At 39.7% G+C, this 23343-nt stretch overlaps 1 protein-coding gene across 1 annotated transcript; it reads left to right on the top strand.

Annotated features, from left to right (window-relative positions):
- Positions 1-361: 361 nt before the first annotated feature.
- Positions 362-21362, top strand: MEX3C (mex-3 RNA binding family member C). The gene is made up of 2 exons (XM_019721857.3): positions 362-1374; positions 18322-21362. The coding sequence occupies exons 1-2, from the start codon at positions 651-653 to the stop codon at positions 19545-19547; spliced, it is 1950 nt and encodes a 649-aa protein (XP_019577416.2). The 5' UTR covers positions 362-650; the 3' UTR covers positions 19548-21362.
- The last annotated feature ends 1981 nt before the right edge of the window (positions 21363-23343 follow it).

Genomic DNA, 23343 nt, shown 5'->3' with positions numbered 1-23343 from the left:
GGGTACGTCACAAAGAGTGACGTATAAAACGAACAATCACAGTCCCTCTCCTCGTGAGCCAGTAGGCAAAGGGAAGGGAGGGGGGAGGGGGGAGGGGAGAGGACGAAAGGAGAAGGCTTCGGGGGCCCCAGTCACCCAATCAGAGAGCTCTGGGGAGGATCGGGGCGGGGCCCGAGAGGAGGGGTGGGGGGTGGGGCTAGGGAAAAGACTTAGAAGGCTGCGGCGAGGAGAGGGCGGGCTCCCAAAGATTAAAAGCGCCCAATCAGAGCGCGCCGGCTTCATTCGGAGAGCGGCGTGGGGCGTCGCCGCCGCCGCCGCGCGCGCCGGGGGCTGGTTAAGGCCATGAAACAAAAGAAACCCTGAGAGGGGAGCCGCTGCCACCTCCACCAGCCCGCCCCGCTGCCGTCCCCACCCACCCACCTAGTTACCTACCTCTGCCGCCTTCCCTGGCCCCTCCACCCCGCCCTCTCCGGTCTCCGGGCGGCCCTGGCGCTCCTTAGCCCCGGTCGCCAACCCTGTCGCCTCCCCAGAGGAAAGGTGTTTGTGCGCTGAGCAGGGCCCAGGCCCTGTCCGCCATGGGGCTCGCCGCCTGCCGCGCCTGACCCGGCCGCCGCCGCCGCCGCCGCCGCCATTGACAGCACGCTGCCGCGATGCCGAGCGGCAGCTCCGCGGCCCTGGCCCTGGCGGCGGCCCCGGCCCCCCTGCCGCAGCCGCCCCCGCCGCCGCCGCTGCCGCCGCCTGCGGGCGGCCAGGAACTCGAGGGGGACGGGCTCCTGCTGAGGGAGCACCTGGCCGCGCTAGGCCTCGACGACCCCAGCCCGGCGGAGCCCGGTGCCCCGGCGCTAAGGGCCTCGGCGGCGCAGGGCCAGGTCAGGCGGGCGGCGGGACTGTCTCCGGAGGAGCGGGCTCCGCCCGGCCGGCCCGGGGTCCCGGAGACGGCCGAGCTGGAGCTGGAGGAGGACGAGGAGGAGGGGGAGGAAGCGGAGCTGGACGGAGACCTGCTGGAGGAGGAGGAGCTGGAGGAGGCAGAGGAGGAGGACCGGCCGTCGCTGCTGCTGCTGTCGCCGCCCGCCACCTCCGCCTCCCAGACCCAGCCGATCCCGGGCGGGTCCCTGGGGTCGGTTCTGCTGCCCGCCGCCGGCTTCGATGCCCGGGAGGCGGCCGCGGCGGCGGGGGTGCTCTACGGAGGGGACGATGCCCAGGGCATGATGGCGGCGATGCTGTCCCACGCCTACGGCCCCGGCGGCTGCGGGGCGGCGGCGGCCGCCCTGAACGGGGAGCAGGCGGCCCTGCTGCGGAGGAAGAGCGTTAACACCACCGAGTGCGTCCCAGTGCCCAGCTCCGAACATGTCGCTGAGATTGTCGGTCGCCAGGGTGAGTGCGAGGAGGGTTCAGATGGGCATGGCCCGGGGCGTGGGTGGGAGGACGAAAGAAACCGGCTTGGGGCAGGAAAAGCGAACCTGGCGAGTCCCCCCAGTCCACTGCGAAGGGGTCTGGGAGGAGTCGAGGGTCAGATGGGTCACCTTTCGAAAACCCACGGTGTTCCGTTCGTTTTGCATGATAAAAGGTGTTAAGTTTCTGGAGCCACCCAATCCGGCGGTGTTCACTTTACTCGGGCTGTATTCGTGGAACACCAGGCTGGCGTGACACCAAAAACCTCAGTGAGGTGGTAAAAGGTCGGGTCGATTGTGCATTCGGTGTGGTGCCCGGGGAAAGCTCCGAGATTGCAAGTTTGCTCCCCGACTCTGGTAAAAGCGGTCCGCTTCCCTTCCAAGAGCTCGTTCAGATGGGGAAATGCACAGAAATGGAGGCTTGAAGAGAGACTTCATTCGCGAGGGAAGGGGCTGTTCAAGTGGTGGGTTTCATCGCCACCCACCACCCCTCCGCTATTCAGAAACTTAGCCTTTGAAGTGCAGCCTAACTCAGTTGATCTTACTGTATTTCTTTTAATATATTTTAACTCTCGAAAAGGCACACTGGCTACCTTGTAGTATTCTTGAGTGTACACGATGAAGGAAAATCCAACAGTAAGGTTATTGAGTTAAGGAACTTTATGCATTTATACCGTTTTCAGTAAATTCTCTTCCCTTGCCAGCACACCAGTACTGCAGACAGACTCCTCCCACATTGTTCAGACAAAGGACCTATGTCTCAGATTCCAGGAGTAGATTTGTGAAGGTGGGGGAAGGGGATGCCCAGAGTACCTCTGTATCCGACATTTTTAGGGAAGGTCCAGTGTTCTTTAGTGTACTTTTTCCCTTTTATTAAATATACCTGCAGCTGCCTTATTACTAAATGGTTTTGCTTGGTTGATACATGTTTCTTTGCTGTTAGGTTGAGAGCATTGTTGGGGTCAAATAAAGAGAAATGATGGCGCTGCTGCTTAAAATGATCTCATCTTTCCCAAGTGGTCTAAAGTACACATAAATAAGAGGTCTGTTGAAATGGTGGTTTCAGATATCAGAGTTGGCTCATTTCTTACCTCTACGATTTTAATAAGAAAAACCCATCTGGATACAGGAGATGGCTTGTTTCAGACCCCCTGATGATTGGAACTTAAAGGCAGTGTTCAAAACTGGTGCCATTCAACAGAGTTTATTACTATAGTTGGGCAAATAACTTTAGCATGCCTTGTTTGGTTTTTGCAATACTAGATAACTATTTCACCTTACATAGGACAAAATTAGAACATCTCAATTTATAGATCCAGAATGAGTTGGCCTTTCAGTTAAGAACATCGAGGAATTGCTACGTATTGAGCTTGTATTTTGCCAGGCTTTCAGTTTATTATGGCAGTTGGGAATGTGAGGTTGATTTCAGACAAACTTGGTGCCCTTGAGAAGCTAACAGTCTAATAAACAATGGAATGGCCCTAAACTAATCATATAGTTAATGGCACTAACTGTAATGTCTGACAAACAAAAGTCATACATACGAACAAGAACATAAACCCTGGGTGGCCTTGGAAAATGGACAGGACTTTTTATCAAATGGAGATGGAAGAAAGACTGAGGAACAATGAGAGGAAAGGTACAGAGGAATAATCTCTAGGTATGATTGGAAAGTTGCATTTTTCTTTCTCTTTTTTTTTTTTTTTTGTTGTTGTTGTTGTTGATACTTAGGATCTGAAAAGGGGCTGGGAAGGAAGGTGTGTGTTTGAGACCGGAGTATATGAAAAACCCTTATTGCCGTACTAGGATGATGCCACTTAGCACAAGTTGCAACAGTCTGCTTATGGTGACAGTTTAGGATAATGAAGAACATTTACATGCCACTTTTACTAAGGGACAAGATAATGTTATCTTTGGTATATTTGGTTTAATGTAAACTTTTGTCCTATATTGTACCGTTAAAGCACTATAAAATGGTCTTCACGCAAACTGTTACTCTTTATACAAATCCATTATTTAAATGTAAACTGAATTCATTCCAAGTTTTTATTTTGTACCATCTATTAAATTACAGCAAATGAGATAAAGTCTTTAGTATTTTTTGTTTGTTTTTGTTGTTGCTTTTTGGGACTGTGCTTATTGGTTAATAAGGAAATGTCTTAGGACATGGAGACAAATTGCTGATTATTCCTTGTGCGCTAAATATTTCCCCAGAATTGACAGTACTGTTAAAAGTATGTCATCATCCTCTGTCGTATCTTAAGAGTTGAAAGCCTTGCCCTTTTGCTCTGAACCATTCAACTAGTGTATCATTGACCCATTTGCTACTCCTACCCCTCAGCTGCGCCATAATAAAATCTGTATTTCCCCACTTCTACAGAGAACTAGACAACTTCTAATGTTTGCACCTTTTATAATGTGATCATTTTCCTTTCTCCTAAGTGAATAAACGGGGTAAATAAATCATTTAATTTGTTTGCCTTGGATGAACTAAATTTCATCCTTAAGAATTACCTATTCCTGGGGCGGCTGGTTAGTTCAGGTAGAGTGCAGTACTCTTAATAAGGTTGCCGGTTCTGTCCCCACATGGGCCACTGCGCCCTCCACAACTATATTGAAACAACTACTTGACTTGGAACTGATGGGTCCTGGGAAAACACACTTAAATAAATAGGTTTTTTTAAAAATTACCTATTCCTGCCATTTTATTCATTACTTGAAGTCATAATTTTCTGTTTGACATCTCTTAATTGGCTTTGGAAATAATTATGTCACAGATATAAACATTTATGACTTCTGTTCTAAAGCTGAAGGACAAATGGAATTCTGAGCCATACAGACTAGCAACTCATGTAGATGGCCTCTGATTCCAGTGTCTTTCAAAAAATAAAAATAAAAAATAACACTGCTTTTGATGGTGATGAAAGTTGGCAGAATGTTGACCTCATATTTATACTCCCAAGTAGTGTATGGTTGTTTGCAGATGTTAAATTGGCCCCATTTTTTAAGCTCTCATTTTTATTGATGTCATAAATTCAACTGTTTTAAAAGACATAAACCCCAGGTTTTATATCATTGTTTAAGATTAATCTGTGTCTTCAACTATTTTCATTAGTGACTTTAATTGATGGTATATATGTGTGTTCTCTATCCTTATTGTCTAGAAAAGTCATCTCCAGCTTTTTTTAATTGTACACCCTGTCAAAAAATTGAAGCTTGTACTCCCAGTATCTGACTATTTATGTATGAGTAATAAGTATGCTGATATATATTATAAAACATAAAAAAAATTAAAGAGCAAGGTAAAAATGGAAATTGGAGTTCTACTTTTTTTTTTCTGCATTCCGTTGGATTTTCTTCCACCTTACTTTGGCTATCATTGAACTAGACCCTTTTGGAAATTTTTTTCCCCCTTTATTGAGCTACTCTGTCTTCACCGATCCCTAGCGGCTATGTATATTGTCACTTTTTAGGCAATTAATGTTATTGTTTCGAGTTGCCTTAATTGAGTTCTTGAGACAGATTTTCCAAGTTTCATAGGGTGGAACCACTCTTCCAGTTCTAACACAACTGAAATAAGGTATATGCGTGTTAGTCCAGGAGAAAAAGAAAGCTTAGTCTTGGTGATATATACACTCCCTATTGAAGAAATACTCATTTCATGAGGAGAAACAGTTTCAGAATAATGCTAATGCACAGTGCCTTTTTTTGTGGAGAAGGAGGGATTGTTGCCCTTTGCGGAGTACTATGTTAGGTACTATGTTAGATGCTTTACTGGTGCCCTTTAACCCTGCTGGGCAGTTACTCTCATTTCACAAATGTACACATTAAAGTTCTGAAAGGTAACTTGCTCAATTAATGGTACTTGGATTTGAGCAGTTTGTTTGACCTCATAAAATTCTCACTCTATATTGCTCCCTCAGTATCGAGACATCCTGTTTTGGAAGCTTTGATAGTATTTGGGGTTAATTCCTGCCCTAATCATGAGTTGGGTTACCATAATTCTAGTATGCATAACTTAAAGTATCACTATCCTACTTAATAAAATTTTCTTGTCCCTGCTACCCATGAGGCAGTTATTCTAATATTCCAGTTCTAATGTGTCTAAAATTCACTGTCGTTTTATAGTTCAGGAAGTTAATTTGTGTGTGTATAGACACTAGCTTTAAAAATTAAATATTGTAGCTTTTCTAGGCTTTAAAATTTAAATTTAGTTGATAATTGTATTAGCTCTGGGACCATTGGGAAAGGTTCAGTTATTATAATTGTTTTGCAGATGGGTGAGGACTCTACTGCCTTTTCTTCCTGCCTCTTTGAGCTAATTAACTATTTTGAAACACTGGGGAGGAAATTGAAAATAAAGTGGTAAATCAAGGGTGTGTTTTCTACCCCCAGTTACCAACAACCTGAAAATGATCCAGAGTCAAGTATTTGAAAACTGTTACTTGGTTAGAGATTTCTATTTAGAAAAATTTCCAACAATGTTGGAATTCTAGGTAGTTCTCACATCTTAAGTTTTCAAAGAAAGGTAGCATTTAGTTATAGGGTAATGCTTAATATTTTGTGGATTTGGTTTTAAATAAATTTGACATTTGTACAAACGGAAGAATTTAATGCCTTTGCCTTAAACTGAATACAAAAGTGTTTTAAAATGTATATCTTAATATAAAAATACATATTGTAAACTACTCCCTTAACAGTCTGTGCTCAGCTGTGGTATTTTGGAAAGAGCCAGAAATCAGAAATTAAAATTCCTAAATTCTGATTACTCTGTGCCAACAACTTACTTTGTGACCTTAGACAAGTCACTTATACTCCCTAGGCTTCCGATTCCTCTTTTCAGCTGGTAGAATCAAGAGACTGAATGATGCATAGATAAACTGACATACATGAAACTGTAAGCGATAAGCACATATTAGTTTTGTTAAAGTTAAATCTGAAATTAATTTGAACCACCCTGTTGAATCTTGTTGACCTTTTCTTTTCTTGGCTCTAGCAGTTTCACATATTTTAGTCTTATGTGATAGAACTAGAACCAACTGATATCTGAATGTCTGTTAAATACATAACACTTCTGTCCAAATAAGCTTAAATTGTGCTGTGATAACAAAGAACCCCAACATTAAATATTGAAAGAACAAAGGTTTATTTCTTATTCACAGGGCCTCTGCTCATTTTAGTCATTCAGGGAACACAGGCCAACAAAGCAACCATCTCAAGTGTTGGCTCGTTTTCCCCTGTGCCCAAGGGATGAGAGACGGTGGCATAGCACATGCTGACCCGGCAGTAATAATAATAATAATAATAATCACATCTGCTCATATTTCACAAATCAGAGCAAGTCACTTGGCCACACACACCTAACTTCCGGTGGGCAAGGGACGTGCATTACAGTCGTGCCCACAGGAGAAAGCCAGAATATCAGTGAGTAGCCACGACTACCACAGGATTATAAACTATGGGATTATTGCAGGATTTTTTAAAATGTAATTTAATCCATGTAGAATTTATACTTGAAACTCAAAATGAAAAAAATACATAATAATGTTCGTAAGATACTAAATAGGAAAGTGTATTTGCAGTTTAAAACTTCCATTAGGAAACGCCAGATAGATTATGGATAATCTAGTTTAGAACGTCGTTGATCTTTAAGTGAATCTAAAGTGATATGTTTTTTTATTGAACTACATCTTAATGCTTCCCAAATGGCTTATATACCATAATTTGTGGGTTTACTTTTAACTTTTTTCCCATGCTACCATTAGGTACCATATAGATATTTATAAAGATTAAATTTAATATTAAAGTCTTTACAATCATTTTCTAATATTAGTATTACCAAGCCCAATTATGAAAGTGAATGTATGCCCAGCCTAATGCTATTTGAATAGCATTCAAATTCGAGTCTTTATTCCATGACTGGTATTGAGAATTTTAAGTTACACTGCATAACTATAAAACCTCTTTCATGCCAGTGTTTGGAATTGAAGAACAATTCGTGCAGGCATGGTTTGTTGCCTTTGTTCAGTGAGCAAAAACTACAATTCATTGTATGCAAGGAAGCCTGATTTAACCACAAGTAAAGTTGTATCATGGAATAATAAGAATAGGCCTTAAAATAATAAAATATTTTAATATAAACTGCAGGTGTAGTTGAAGATAAGCATAATGTAGTTGGTATTGAGCATGGTTGGAAGAGAATGGGGAAGCAGTAGTTCCAAACAACTAGAAAATCTCCCCTAAAGGTTGCCAGCATAATAGGATTTGTACTTTGGACTGACCTTTTTTTTTACTGTCCTCCTTTCTGTGCTATTCACTCCTCCCATTTGGCTTGTTTTCTGTCTTTCCACCAGTACCACTTAGTATACGGCAGGAAAGGACATTGAATTTGGAGTCAGAAAACTTGTTGGAGACCTGGTTTCACCAGTTGTTGTTTCCTGTGACCTTGGACAAATCACTTAACCTGGCCGAGTCTCAGTTTTTCTCTTGTGGAAAAAAATCCTGTTCCACTCACTTGTTTTCCCTGGCCCCTCCCCCAGCCCATTTGTTGTGAGAGTCAAGTTTGAGATGCCATTAGTACGAATTCACTGTACAATTGAAAGTATAGAAATAATAAATTATATATGAGGTAAGGTCAAGTTTAGAAGTTTTTTTACTGCTAGATTTGTACTCAACACATACTAGTTGAAACCAAAAATTGTCATTTTAGTAAGTTTTTCCTAGGTTATACCACTAACTAAATGGTCTGCATTATATTTTTTAAAGTTTACAATATGACTTCAAATCCATTTAAAATCAGAGCTTTTGAAATGTAAATGGTAAAGAGCTGGGCTAGTGTGAAAGAGAATTACTTTACAAATGAATCTGATTCCACTACATCGTACCCAAACTGAATAACTCTAAAGTTTCTATTAATATCCTCTAAAGGGCATAAACCTTATTTTAAAATCCCCAGTTAGGAAAGTTGTTTTGCCTTTCATCTCTAATTTACACCCTCTTCAGAGTGTTGCAGCTTTAGTGAAAGGCCAAACATGAGCCTTTTTTTCATTAAGTATTTCAACACTCTTGTCTAAACTACCTAGGCAAAAAAACAAAAAACGAAGGGAGATTTAGATTTAATTTAACCTCCATTTTTAAAAATACCTTTTACATGCAGGGAATTCTCCACTCATAAGAATCAACTGGGAAAATAAGGGAGGTTGAGAGAATGGTGTATTTTGAGTCATTTTGTAACTTTGGGCAATTCTGGGCTTCAGTTTTCTCTCATCTATAAAATGAGATTAGATTATATGTCTTGTTGCTCTAATATTCTGATTTTTGTCCAAAAAAAGTTCCTAAAATCATGCAACAGTAATCCAAGTTTCAAATTATCAGTCAGATTGACTTCAACATATTCCCTCCCAGTTTTGTAAAGTTTACTTAGCATGCTTTTCACAACATAAATATGCTTTATCTTCAGGAGATATACTCTTTAAATGTTTTTAAGTTCCCAAATTGAAAATTGATTCATTTGATTTTTTAAAAAATAACAAACATTTAAGTGTATTCTCTCATTTGATCCATTCCTATTTCCACCATCCAGATAAGGAAACATCTGTGGAGATGATAAGTAATTACCCAGAGTCTAAAGCTAATGGAATTGGAGACTTCGACATTTCTATCTCAATATGTGGTAGAACAAGCAGACATTAACTCAGCACGGATGTAGAAGATTTTAACAACAGCACCAACCAACAATATAAGAAAAAAACGACAGATCAGTGTCTGTGAACATGTAGGGACACCAAGTCCTTTCGGTGCTTGGGCAATAGGAGTCAGTGAGGGCAGAACTGAATGCTAGTCATCTTTGCATCTTAATGTTGTTAAAGTACCTGGAACAAAATAGATAGTTGCTGTTTGTTTTATTGAAGTGAATTGTTGGATTGGAAATTTGCCTGTTTTATTATTTATTGTTTTAATTTCCATATTGTGGTAATTGGGGTTTTCTTCCCTCTTGCCTTTATCCCTAACCCTTTACCTAAGAAGTCAGTCAACCTCAAATTGTTTGGGGGTTTTGTGTTAAGGGCAGTGGATGCTACTTGGTTTAAGACATTAGATGGCTACATGAATACAGGTAATAAGCAAAACTAAAAGCACATAAATGAAGCTGTTTGAAGTATTGTCATGGTGATACCTAAAGTGAGACTATTCTGACCAAAAGTTTTCAGAGAATTTTGACTAGAAGAGCTACAAGAAGACACTTGAACCCTAGAGAGGAAAACTATTGTTTCTATATTGTGATTTAGGAATACATTGCATTGCTAATATAAACAATTTATTTAAATGTTGGATTAAGTTGTGTGCATAAGAAACACTCTTAATGAGATTTAGCTGATGTTCATTAGTTTTGAAGATATACATAATACTGAAATTGAGTCCCTTGTAAAGTTAAAGCATCTATTTAGATTATTCCAAGAGGAAGAGGACGTTATTTTACATAAAATCATTAAGTAATATGCCCCTTCCCTCATTAAATCTACTGTATCACAAAACATGAATATAATTTGTTTCTGTAATGCTTTTAGAGAAAAATAGTACGGCATAGTGAAAGGAGTGTGGAGTTATTACGACAACTTGGGTTTGAGATCTGACTTTCCAGCTGGGAGAATTTGAGCAATTCTGCTAAGCTTCCTGCCCTTCCTAAAGCACTCTATTATGGTGATTAAATGAGAATATAAATAGGAGAGTTTGGAAAACTGAAAAGTGTGCTACAAACGTCTATTTTATAGTTAAGCCTAATGTCTCAGTTTGTTCATGAAACACTTAAGTGGGGGTAGGGTGGTGGAGAGTCTAAAAAGCTACCCTTTTACTGAGCATCTATCTGAATAACAGGCATATACAGACAGAGTGATAAGCATTTTTAACACATTGTTTTATTTAATCCTTGCAACAACCAAGTGAGAGAAGTATCCTCTTTAATCCTAGTTCCTCCCCCATGAAGGAGAGAGGTTTAGTGACCTGTTAAAAGTTCACAAAGCTGGTTAGTGATGGTCTAGCCAAAAAGCTGTGTTCCCAGCCATTACTCAATCTACCTTCCCTTGGGGGAAAGAAGAATAGATACATGTTTGTGAAATATGGTATTATCTGATTGTCCCAAGTGCTTTTGACTGTATTTCCTAGGAGAAGAGGGATGTGGTCAAAAAAATACAAGCACTGGAAAGGACCTAAGAGGTTCAACGACCTGAGTAACATTGAAACCACAGATAGCTGATGACAGATTAGAACTCAGTCCTGCAGATAATCATTTGTTTGTTTGTTTGTTTGTTTGTTTCTTACATTGTTTCCTTTAAACTGGACCTTGGAAGATTCTTAGGTGGTAGCTGTGATGATAAGAGTCATACCTATGTTTGTGTTATTCTTGCTCTTAGAGCCTTTCACACATACAGTCTCGTCTTTTCCAAATGGCCCTGTTTGTTACTCAGAATATGTGAGAGAGGAGGGTGAAGTACTAGCAGGGTTTTCTTGGTTATGTAGGAAAATATCTAAGCAGAGATAGATAGAAATATCTGAGCATGTTTAGGAGATGAGTCAAGTCTTGGAGAAGGTTATGGCCATTTAATGGGGAGAGGGGTGGAGGAGATTCATATTAGGCCAAAGAGTCCTGATTTTGTTGAAGGTAAAAAGAATTCAAGGAATTTCACTCCCCCTCCTCATTTGTGTGTGTGTGTGTGTGTGTGTGTGTGTGTGTGTGTGTGTGTACTGATTTCCCAGTAGGATCCTTTTCCCTTCAAACCAAAACTGCTTGGGGGGGATTTTTGAAGAAAGTTATTCCACCAAGGATGACCCAAAGTGAAAATAGACATGTAATGCAGTTTTGGTGTTTGTAAGGGATTTTTTAGCTTAAATCCCTTATATTACATATGTAGCTAATTTATGAAAGTACAGTGAATTTAATTTCTGGGAACCGAAATTGTCTTTGTCAAAAATCAGCAACACTTCATATAATAATTGGGGCTTCTTTCTTTAAAAAAACAAATTCTTTGCGCCTACAAGATAGAGTTTAAACCCTTGCTTGACACTGAAGATGTCCACCTCCCCATCTAACCTTCTCCCCTCCAGTCACCTGAAGCTCCCACAATACCGAGCCAGGTGTAGGCACCTGACTGCCATCTATCACCTGGAATTAGCACCTGCACCTTTATAGGGAATTTAATACTTGAACAGGTAAGTGCAAGCATTAGGCTGATCCTTTTCCTCGCAATTGGTGCGTGTTCTTGGACCGGAGAAGAAGTGGTCTGGCCAGGAACACCTAGACAAAGCCCTAGGACTAGCGGAGAGGCCAGCTTTTACTTGTGCAGCTCCTACCAAATCACTCACCTCTTGACATAAACACTCCATCTTTGTCAACACCGCGGCTTCTTTCTTTTCTACCTATTTTGATTTTGTAGCTCTGTCCTATCAGCCTGCTCCAGTGCCTGTGATCGGCAAACTTTTCCCGATCTCCTGTATGTCTAGCCACTGCCCTGTGATAGGGTTTAAATTGTTCATGAGCCAAATACTTTCCTTGGGTCAAAAGCCAGGGACTTGGAAGAAAGGGAAAATACCTGGAAGAAAGGGAGATGGTAATGTGGTAGGCACAATGAGCTTCCCCCCTTCCCCCCAAAGATGCTAACACCCTAATCCTCCAGAAAGTGAGCATGTATGTGGAGTATGGACCGTGAGATGTGGCGGTTGTCTGAAGTCGTCTGGCGGGGCCCAGTGTGATCACCGGAGTCTTTAAAAGCAGAAACTCTTCCCAACTGGGTCAGAGATGTGAGGAAGGGAGAAATTTGAAGCACGAAAAGGGTTTGACTTCCATTGCTGGCTCTAAAGATGAAGGAAGGGGGCCATAGGCCAAGGAATGTGAGTGGCCTGTAGAAGTTAGCAATGGCCCTCAGCTGACAGCCAGCAGGGAAGCATGGAGCTCAGTCCTTAACTATAAGCAACTAAATTCTGGGAGTGAGAAAATAGATCTTCCCCTGGAGCTTCCAGGAAAAGAAGCACACTCCTGCCAACACTTCGATTTTTCAGCCTTATTGAGACCCATGTCACTTCTGACCTGCGGAACTATAACATTTTTAAAATGTGTGATGTTGAAGCCACATGTTGTGGCAACATTAGCAAACTAAAGCACGTAATAAGCAATGCTAAAGAACAGAAAGATTTCTGGATTGAGGCCTGCGTTTTCCTTCTAGCTCTCAGCTCCCTGTGGCCTCCTGCAACGCCTTGAGGTCTCTCCATAGGCAGCGGACAACATGGATTGTTTGCTCTTTTCCGGGCTAGCAGAGCACAGCTCTGCCTACTACTTCTGAGACCAACTGAAGAGAACTCTTAAAGGACTCACGATTAGGGTCAGGCTCACCCAGATAATCTGGATAATCCTATTTTAAGGTGCATTGATTTGGACCGTAATTACATCTACATTGCAGACTGTAATTCTGCATTAGGTTCTTTTGTTATAAGTACATCATTCCACGTGTTTAATGGAATTTAAAAATTGCCTTAAAGATTATCTAGTCTAGTGGTTTTACACTTTTCTGACTGTAACTTCTCCCCAAGCAAAATACCATTTTACATTGAGGCCCATTATACACATATTTCACTGAAGCATTTGGAACACAATGAGTTCTTTTATTTTTATGCTGATTGCAACCCATTAAATTGATATTGCAAGCCCATGGTTTGAGAAAAACTGTGAGAATACCATCCTTTTAATTTCTTTTCTTTCTTTCAACTCCTCTTCCAGCAACAGAGGACCTCTGCCTCTTAATTGCTGAGGTAGCTGGTAGCAGAGGCCCTCTTTACCCTGGAGAAGCTAGACAGATCTTTGCTATACCAGGGAGTGAGGACCAGAGTTCTGGCTGCAGCTAAAGACTTTTACGGTGACACACAGCACCGTCCACAGTGAAACAGAAAGAGGAAATGGGTTCCTACAGCAGGGAGGTAAACTGGTGACTTTTGGGGGGCGGAATTTACTTCCAAATCAAAAAGAATTACAACTGTTCATACTATCCTAGTTCTTAACCTCTACGCAGGCTGGTATACAGCTTGCCTTATGTTGGTTTTTATCTTAGTTGAAAGAAAACAATTATTAGTCCTTACCTCTTAGAATTAACAACCTTTGTTCAGCTTGGAGGATATGAAATCATTTACCCTGCTATTTATACAATTTAAAATAATCTGAGTACTAGCCAAAAGCCTAATTGGCATGCTAAGTCTAGTAAAATGTATGTTTTTTTTATATTTAACTTTCTAATTTAATCATATTTCTTTGAAAAGCTAATGCATTTGTATGGCTCAAAATTTATTAAAAATAGTGTACAAAGAAAATTATCTCCCTCCCACCCTGTCCCCCTAAGTCAACCAGTTTTATGACTGCGTAGTATTCCATTACGTAACTGTCAGCCTCACACTAATACAGGCCATAAAGGAGTAATATAATACAGAGGTCCTTTTGCCACCTGTGCAAGTGTTTCTACAGAGTCCATTCTCCGAATGGGATTGTTGGGGCAGAAGGATACATGCAGCTGTGATTTTCATAGAAATTACAAACTGCCTTTGGGCAGGTTAGACTCAGCAGCTGAATAACGAGGGTCCTTTTCCCCATTCTTACTACCAGCACTGTTTTATTTGTGTAATAATTGCTTTATTTTATTTTTAAAGCTTTTTATTAAAATATAGCCAACATACAATATTATATTAGTTACTCAACATTTATATACCTAAAGAAGTGATCACCATGATAAGTCCAGCAACCATCTGACACTGTGCCACACTGTCCCACACATACTGTTGTGTATTCCCTATACTGTGCATCACATCCTGTGACTTATGTGTCTTATACCTGGAAATTGGGACCTCTTACTCCCTTTCACCTCCCCCCACCTTCTTAAACTTTTCAAACAGTTTATATTCAGTATGAATTTCAGGTAAACAGCATAGTGATTAGACATTTATATAATTTAAGGAGTGATCCCCCTGACTAGTCTTTACTAGCACTGTTTTTGATATCTGACAGTCTTATAGGTGGAAAATGATACCTCAATTCACATGAAAATGGGAATTTTCATGTTCAGAGCCATTTGTATGTTTCCTTTGTTGTGAGCTGTTTCTTTTCCTATTTTTCTGTTGGGTTTTGGTGTTTTCAATTGTAAGGCTAGTAGTGTATGTGTATGTGTGTAAGAGAAGAATAGCTACTTGAGATGTGATTTGTAAGTAATTAATTTTTAACCTTGTTTTTGGTGACTTTTGCCATGCAGTAGCAATTTATTTTTAAAGTGCAGTCTAATTTATTAATATTAGTACTTTTATAGCTTCTGCGTTTTGTGCTGCTGAGATAAATTTTTTCATGATGTTTAAAAAAATCTTTGAATTTTCAGAGAGAAACTGATCTAAAATACTGCAAAAAGCTTTTATATCTCCTCCACCTGAAAAATGATAAGGCAGGTTTTTTCTCCTTTGGTTTGTGTCACCTATTTAGAATTCTGCCTATTCAAATTGTCCCAAACTTCAGAATGTCCATATATTCTAAAAATCATGTGCTCGTTGGTTGGAACTTGGAATATCTGTGTTCCTGTAGAAACAGTATTATGATTGATGAGGTTTCCTTAAGGTTGAAATCTGAGTTTAGTCTACTGTGTTAGAAATGTCCTATAAAGTTTAGGAGAGAGACGAAATGCTTCTATTTTTGTTAGCAGTGGCTTAAAAGAGTTGGCTTTGCTGTCTTCCTGTTACCACTTTCCCCTGATCTGCAAAACCTTAAGCACATGACCCTTTTGGGCAGGGTAAGGCCTGTCTTACTCCCCTATCTCAGAAGTAGTACGTGCTCAAAATATTCATCTTCTGTCTTCCTAATGAGCCATGTATTAAACACCTATTTATATTATGAATTAAGAAAATATGCCCACAGGTACTCAGAACACTATTGGCCAGATAGTGTTCTGTGTACCTGTGGGCATATTTCCTTAGTTAATAATATACTTGCTAGATAGTAAACAAAAAAGTATTCTTCTAAAGTGCAACTGACAGTTGCTTATAGTCTCAGAAATATTTAAAGAAATTTCTTAATTCAAGTTTCTAATGGTTAAGATTAGTAAGGATGGAGAGGGGCAGTCCTTAGGCTAATTCTCCCTTTGTCCTTAATAGAAATTGCCCAGTGTTTTTATGCAGGATGGTCAGGACCCTGTTTGTTAGGAATGGGATTCTAGCAGACAGCCTTCTTGACAAGTTGTAGCTCAGAGTATATATCTGAATAATAACAGTAACCCTGAGTGTATAGTATGAACAGTTACACGTTCACATCACCCCTTTCAGAATTTCTTAGACGTCTTTTCATCAGTCCCCTACTGGCCAGTGGAAAGTGATCTCAGTTCTCAGCCCCAAGCATCACCTCCTGTGCTGTGAATGAGGGAGACTCTGCCTGTATAAATAAGTAGATAAGGAAGTTTTGTTCACTCTGATCTTCCAGTTCATTTTCTTTTATGGAGCAAAAGCAGATACAGCAAAGTTACACTGTTAATCTTCTGATAGTTCATTATAAGTGTAAACTTATAGCAGCACTTTTTAATAAAAACTTCGTGTTTTACAGTAGCATATATTCAACTCATTGTAGTAATTTCTTGACAGCCCCCAAGCTACCCCTACCCTTCTCACCTCAGCTAGGTACTGCACTAGGTGCTTTACTTACAGTTTTGCTTTTAGCCACTTTTCCCTTACAGTCTCCTCAAATGAATTTAGTCTTCATGTTAGAGTAAACCTGACTTTCAAAGTGTTTTCATCATATTTCATGATAGGCACCTAGGACCCAGCAGTGAGAAAGCAGCCATTTATGAGTTCTACAGTTTGTTGGGGAGGGGAACAGCTCTTCCTTTGTGGCTAAGATCTAACTCCTTTCAAAAAGATTGGATTAGCATTATGGGGCCAGAATATGACAGTCTTGAAAAGTTTAGCTTAGTGAAAAACTGCTTAGATACAAAGCAGTATGTACAAGAAAAGCCCAGTATTCTTATATAGAAAAACTGATCTTTGTTTCATCACATGTTGTATGGCCACCCCATGGCCTATACTTAGAGTCAACCACTCAGTGCTTTGTGAATGCTTAGGAGGGGTGCACAAACCAGTCCTAAGGGACAGGAAGCTTTGTAGAGGATGAGGCATCTGAACTAAAATCTGAAGGGGTGGAAGGAGTTAAGGAGGCAGAGCTGGGCGGTAAAGAGGCAAGGACGGAGGAACATTCTAGTCATGGAAGCAAGGGAGCATGGACAGGAGTTTGATATGGAGGAGCACAGTGCAGTTTTAGAAGTGAGGGATGGGAAAGGGAGAGTGGTGAAGAGATCAATAAGGCCCGAGAGGAATCGGGGACCAGGTGAAGCGGGGACTGGGTGCCATATTTACCTTAAGGGAAAAGGGAGCCAGTAAAGCATTTATGCAAAGAAGTGACCATGTGATCTGTGCTTATTTAGAAAGTAACGGCTGATGAAAGGGAATATAGAGAATAGTTTGGAGTGAGGCAAGACTGGAGGGGGGGCAAGGAAACCTCTGGAGGGGACTATTGCAGTTAGAGAGGAGCTGATAAAGACTGTTTTTATACATTATGGATGTATTGGGGGGGGGCAAAAATAAGGGAAAGTTGAAGAAAAAGAGCTGTCCAGATTGTGATGAGTATCTTCAACAGCACCTAGTTTCTTTATTTTGAGGAGCTAGGAATAGCATGACATATTCATGAGAGTAAATCTATTCTGGCAAGCTTCATGTTAAGAGATCTTTGAAAACTATAACCCCAGAGTTTTATGCTTTAGTTGTGTATTTGACACTTTAAGCTTACAAAGCTGGCTCTGGTAATGGGTGATTACTCCAAGTTAAAGTCGGGAATCTTGGATAGCTATGCTTATGTATGTGTCTTAGATATTTTATTTTAACTTAAATATACTTAGGCTTTGGCGCCAAATCCTTTTATTTGAGAAGGGGTCTGCCAAACTAGTCCTTCAATAAAACCACATCCAATGCCCATATAACTTACAGTTTCCAATGTTTCTTTTGAATTTAGCAAGAACTTTACAATGAGTGCGAAGTCATTCTATATTAGTTTTTTTACCCCAGGCTTTTACAGTTGTTCACCTCTACACAGCTCAACAGCACCTTTTTTTTCTTTAAGGTATTCATCTTTGTTGAAATTTTCAAAAATAAATAACTTTCATATAAGTACAATGTCTTTTTGTATTCATATTTCACTGGTTTCTGTAATAGTTAATTTAGTTTGCACATGAGTACAACTAGCTAAACAGGTATGGGGATAAACTACAACTGATTCTTAGTAAGCCTAAAGTTCAACTGAAGGGAGCAAAAGTGAGATGATTTACTAGCCATGAGTATTTTGCTGTTGTCATCAATTGAGTTTTAGAGAGGAAAGAGTAATGTTAAGTTAAAGTGATTAGACAATTAAGTGGAAATCACTTAAAGAACTTCTATTGTATAGTATAGTGGTGTGAAATTTTAGGTTCTTAGACTAATGAAAAGACCATAGATTTCAAAGTCCAACTAGGTTTAACTCTGGCTCTGCTTCTTACTGGCTGTGTAAACTTGGACAAGTTATACAATTTTTCTGTGCTGCGTTTTCCTTCACAGTAAAAGGAAGATAATACTCTAGTTCTTAAGGTTATTATGCAGATGAAATGAGATAAGCAATATTACATGTCTCACATGGACATTAGTGGTCTTTCTTTGCCACCAACACCCTGCAAGGTAGAAAGCCTTTAGAATTTGAAGTTCAGACCACTCATGGCACAGCTTGCCTGTATAGAGTACTCCAACTGCCCAGAAGCAGATGTTTAGCTTCAAAGGAGCTTTTTGTGATGTTTTTATCAACACTGTTGAAGTAGATGTTGATTCTTATGAAATATTTTCTTTCTAACAGGTTGTAAAATTAAAGCATTGAGAGCCAAGACAAACACGTATATCAAGACACCTGTTCGTGGTGAAGAGCCCATTTTTGTTGTCACTGGACGGAAAGAAGATGTTGCCATGGCCAAAAGAGAAATCCTCTCAGCTGCAGAGCACTTCTCCATGATTCGTGCATCTCGAAACAAAAATGGCCCTGCCCTGGGAGGGTTGTCATGTAGTCCTAATCTGCCCGGCCAAACTACCGTTCAAGTCAGGGTCCCCTATCGTGTGGTAGGATTAGTAGTTGGACCCAAAGGAGCAACTATTAAAAGAATTCAGCAGCAGACCCACACGTACATAGTAACTCCAAGCAGAGATAAGGAGCCTGTCTTTGAAGTGACAGGGATGCCTGAAAATGTTGACAGAGCCCGAGAAGAAATAGAAATGCATATTGCCATGCGCACAGGAAACTATATTGAGCTCAATGAAGAGAATGATTTCCATTACAACGGTACCGATGTAAGCTTCGAAAGCAGCACTCTTGGCTCTGCGTGGCTCTCCTCCAATCCCGTTCCTCCCAGCCGCGCAAGAATGATATCCAATTATCGAAATGATAGTTCCAGTTCTCTGGGAAGTGGTTCCACAGATTCCTACTTTGGAAGCAATAGGCTGGCTGACTTTAGTCCAACAAGCCCGTTTAGCACAGGAAACTTTTGGTTTGGGGATACACTACCAACTGTAGGCTCGGAAGATCTTGCAGTTGATTCTCCTGCCTTTGACTCTTTACCAACATCCGCTCAAACTATCTGGACTCCATTCGAACCAGTGAACCCACTCTCTGGCTTTGGGAGTGATCCTTCTGGGAACATGAAGGCTCAGCGCAGAGGAAGTCAGCCATCCACTCCTCGTCTGTCTCCTACGTTTCCTGAGAGCATTGAACACCCACTTGCTCGGAGGGTTAGGAGCGACCCACCTAGTACAGGCAACCATGTTGGCCTTCCAATATACATCCCTGCTTTTTCTAATGGTACCAATAGTTACTCCTCTTCCAATGGTGGTTCCACCTCTAGCTCACCTCCAGAATCAAGACGAAAGCACGACTGTGTGATTTGCTTTGAGAATGAAGTTATTGCTGCCCTAGTTCCATGTGGCCACAACCTCTTCTGCATGGAATGTGCCAACAAGATATGTGAAAAGAGAACGCCATCATGTCCAGTTTGCCAGACAGCTGTTACTCAGGCAATCCAAATTCACTCTTAACTATATATATATACATAAATACTATATCTCTATATGGACTCGTAAAGGCATGGGTATTATGGTACCCCAGTAAACTTCCTAATGAATTCTTATGACTGTTATCAGGCTTTATTGGGATTAGGCTAAAGTTGTTAGTAAACTTATAAAAAGGCTGCTATGGTAACACTAAACCTAAGTGGTCTCTTGTCTATTAGTTTGGTTTGAATTATTGATATTATCCTGTAGACCCAGAGACATAGCTTATATAAGAATTGCTAAAGCTGAAGTTTAACTCGGCTGAGTGAAGATAATCATAGGTTGAGTGAGCCTATGAGCAAAGTATACGTCTAAGATTTTAAAACAATGGGTCCCAAAGCCTAACCACATTAAGAGTTTATGGAGGGTACTTGGCATTACACATGATTCAGACACTTCCAGTGCTGCCTTCTTTACACTGCCAGTTTTGACAAAACAGGTTTGTTTGTTTTTTATTTTACAACAACTTATGCCTAATTCTGCAGGATTACAAGTAACTTTTTAATGCATTGTGATTACTTACTGGTAATAATAGGCTAATGGCAGTTTACTCAATCACTGGTTATAATTTGGGACAAAAACTGCTACATTGACCTTCATCTCGCCCAGAGTGCGCACGGCTGGTATGATCAGTGGATCAGGAATGCAATTGTGTTGGTTGTGAATTCCTACCCATTGTTCCCCTCGGTGAATGTGGAAATGGCCACCTGGGTTTTCCCATTTCAGGAAGGGCTTTGGGATACACCTATATTGGCTAATAATTGAGGATGCAAACATTCCATTCATTAGTCTGATCGAGCTATTGATTGATTTTTAGACTCTAGATCAAAAATGTGAAACATTTTATGTTCAATCCATATTTGTCTTGCACATTATAAATATATTTTTATTTTTTAGTAATTTAGGGAAGGGGGAGGGAGAGAGGGATTATAATGCCCTTAGCATAATTCACAAAAGCAGCTGTGACGACCTCCAATCAGTTTACTTCATTTCAAAACTATTTCCAATCACAAGGAAAGATTTCTTTAAGATACACTTTTACATTTCACCTGTGGATGTCTGTAATTTCATCCTCAGTATGTTCCCAAATCTATGCTGGCATTGAAAGGACAAAACATTATACTGGTGGGTTTTTCTACTAATTATTTTTTGAAGCATTATTTTCCCAACAACAAAAGAACTTTTTTTCTCAGTATAACGAAAATTGAAATCCTATGTGTATTGAATAGTAAATAGACAAATTTTATTTTTTATTTCCACTTGAAGAGTTACATTTCGTATAAAAGTTTACAAATAACGGTTTTTATTTTGATTTTTCAGTATAAAAAATTGCCTTGATGGCATATTATGATGTAATGCTAATTGCTTGTAGGATAGTTAAATGTCAGTATTGAAACCTAATCTTTAGCTGCCGTCTTGTAGATATGAACGAATGTTCACCAAGCATGTATTTTGTATTTTGTTGCATTGTACACTGCAACTAATAAGCCAAGGAATCGACATATATATTAGGTGCGTGTACTGTTTCTAAAAACCACAAACTAAGAATGATAAATTATCAATATAGTTTAGTATTTGCTAATTTTACTACACTCTTTTGTTATGTATATGTAGGGAAGTCATAGGGATTATAAATTCAATTTGAGTAAAGTTTAAAACCATATATTTTATGATAAAGGGCCTTTAACTTAAGATGGCCAAAGCACTGATATTATATATTTGCTGTAAAGAGAATTATAAGAGTTTTATTTTTCTGATATTAAAAGTTACTTAATAAAGACTTGTTTCCATTAACTTGAATGTATTCTCCTTGGTGTGTTTCATATAATCGATAGTTTAGACTGGAAGATACCTATTTACCGAAGTTGGAAATTTCCTTTTACAAAGTTTCCCCTCTCCAGCTACCTGTGTTCTTTTCTTTTAGTGTATTGTTAGTATTGAATGTGTCACTTACATTCCTATTCAAATTTAGCTTTTTCTTTAAATGCTGTCACATTATAGCAAAATTAGAGATTTAGCTAGTTTTAGATTGTTTAGTTGCGTGTTTGTGTAACTGACCACAAATAATCACTATTAAGCTAATTATAAGTAATAGATGTTTTATTCATTAATGTTAACTAAAACCCTGAATCCAGCTTAGACTCTATTCAGTTTCTGTCCTCTTTTGAGGATTTTTGTCTTTTTATCACCAAATCTATAAAACTAATTTTTTCTACTATGGAGGTACGAGTTTTTAACTTCCATTTGCTAAGTACCTTTGGAAAGGTTTTGTGGATGATAAAAATATTACTCCGTTGATGAAATTGATTTGATGCTGCTGATTGGAGTAAATTGTTGCCATTTGTTAACCAGAATAAACACATTTCTAAGATTACTTTAAAGAAACCAAAATTCTATTCATTCCTAATACTTAAGAGGTATCACACGACCCATAGTAAGTGTTTTCATTGTAGGTTTCGGATGAATTCTTAGGCTGTGCTGAGGACTGGATATGTATATAGATTTGATGATGGGCAAGATCATTGCCCTAAAATTATTTTGCTAGTTTTAGGAGTAGCCCCCAGAAGTATGAAAATTGTATTATTTGGGTGTATTACAGTATTTATACAATTCCCACATAGATGGAATGACGGTAAATATGAATTTCTCAACTTTTACCCAATATAATAAGGTCAAGGTCTTTCAGAGGACCTTGAAAATAATCTATTTGGGAGGCTTTCCTCCAAAACTTTGTCTGAAACTAATGGTAGCCAAACTCATGAGCACTTGTACCACGTTCTAAGTCTGGGTCTGCCCTTCCTCCTCATGCCTGGGTTAACTTTCTTGCTTATGGAATTACTGAGAGGAGAGGGGCTCCAGGAACCCTTGTAAACCTGTTTCCAGGGAATTGAAGCCCCAACTGGATAATCTGCAATGTGAGTAATCAAAAATTGGGCAAACCTACTGAGAAGGACTTGACAATATTCCATTTTTACAAACTTGGAGAATAGATGCTAAACTGAGAACGTTTGGTTTGGCTAGCAGCTTAATTTTGATATGTAATTCTATAAAGGATTTTAACAAAAGAATCTCTTGCAGAATAAGTTTTTAGCAAGAGTGAAGAAGGCTAATTAGATTTAGGGAATAGGTACAGGTATATCGTACACTTCAAGTTATTCTTATCAGTGCATCTGCTGGCATAACAACAGACACTGGCTCTCAATTGGCTACTTATCCTCCCCTCAAATTTCTACTTTTCTCATTCCAAAACTTTTTATAAATATTGGGGTTTAGGAATGTTTATAATATATCATGAGCATCTATTCCACGTCCATTTACTTCCACAATATAATTTAGTGGTTGCGGTAATACTCATTTATGGCTATTTCATACCATAACATTTTCTACTAATGATTTAAGTAACTGGGCAGTGAGCACTGATGAAATAGGGAAGGACATTGAGAAACCTAATAAGATTACATTTAATAAAGATTAACTGTTCTTTTTAAATTGCCATACCTTCCTACTTGGATATCTCAGAGTAATGATTTCCTATTAAGTGTCTTTAGCTGACCATGTGAAGTAATTGGAAATTGTGAAAGAATGTTAAATTTTCCTGCAATTTGAGGTTTTTCTGTGCTGCCTCCATATTAGTGTTTATCTGCTTTTACATTTCAAAGGTGCCTTTGTACACCAGTGCAGCAGAACTTCCATAGGGAGGGCTTAGATATTTTAAATAGTGATCAGTTCATTATTGGGGATTGGAAGACAAAAGAGGGAAATAGCTGAAGAGAAACCACAC

The sequence above is a fragment of the Rhinolophus sinicus genome, chromosome 4 (genome assembly GCF_057876585.1).
Source record: "Rhinolophus sinicus isolate RSI-liver-muscle chromosome 4, RSI-T2T, whole genome shotgun sequence".
NCBI lineage: Eukaryota > Metazoa > Chordata > Mammalia > Chiroptera > Rhinolophidae > Rhinolophus > Rhinolophus sinicus.
Note: the sequence above shows the minus strand (reverse complement) of the source record. Positions and strands in the feature narration are given on the sequence as shown.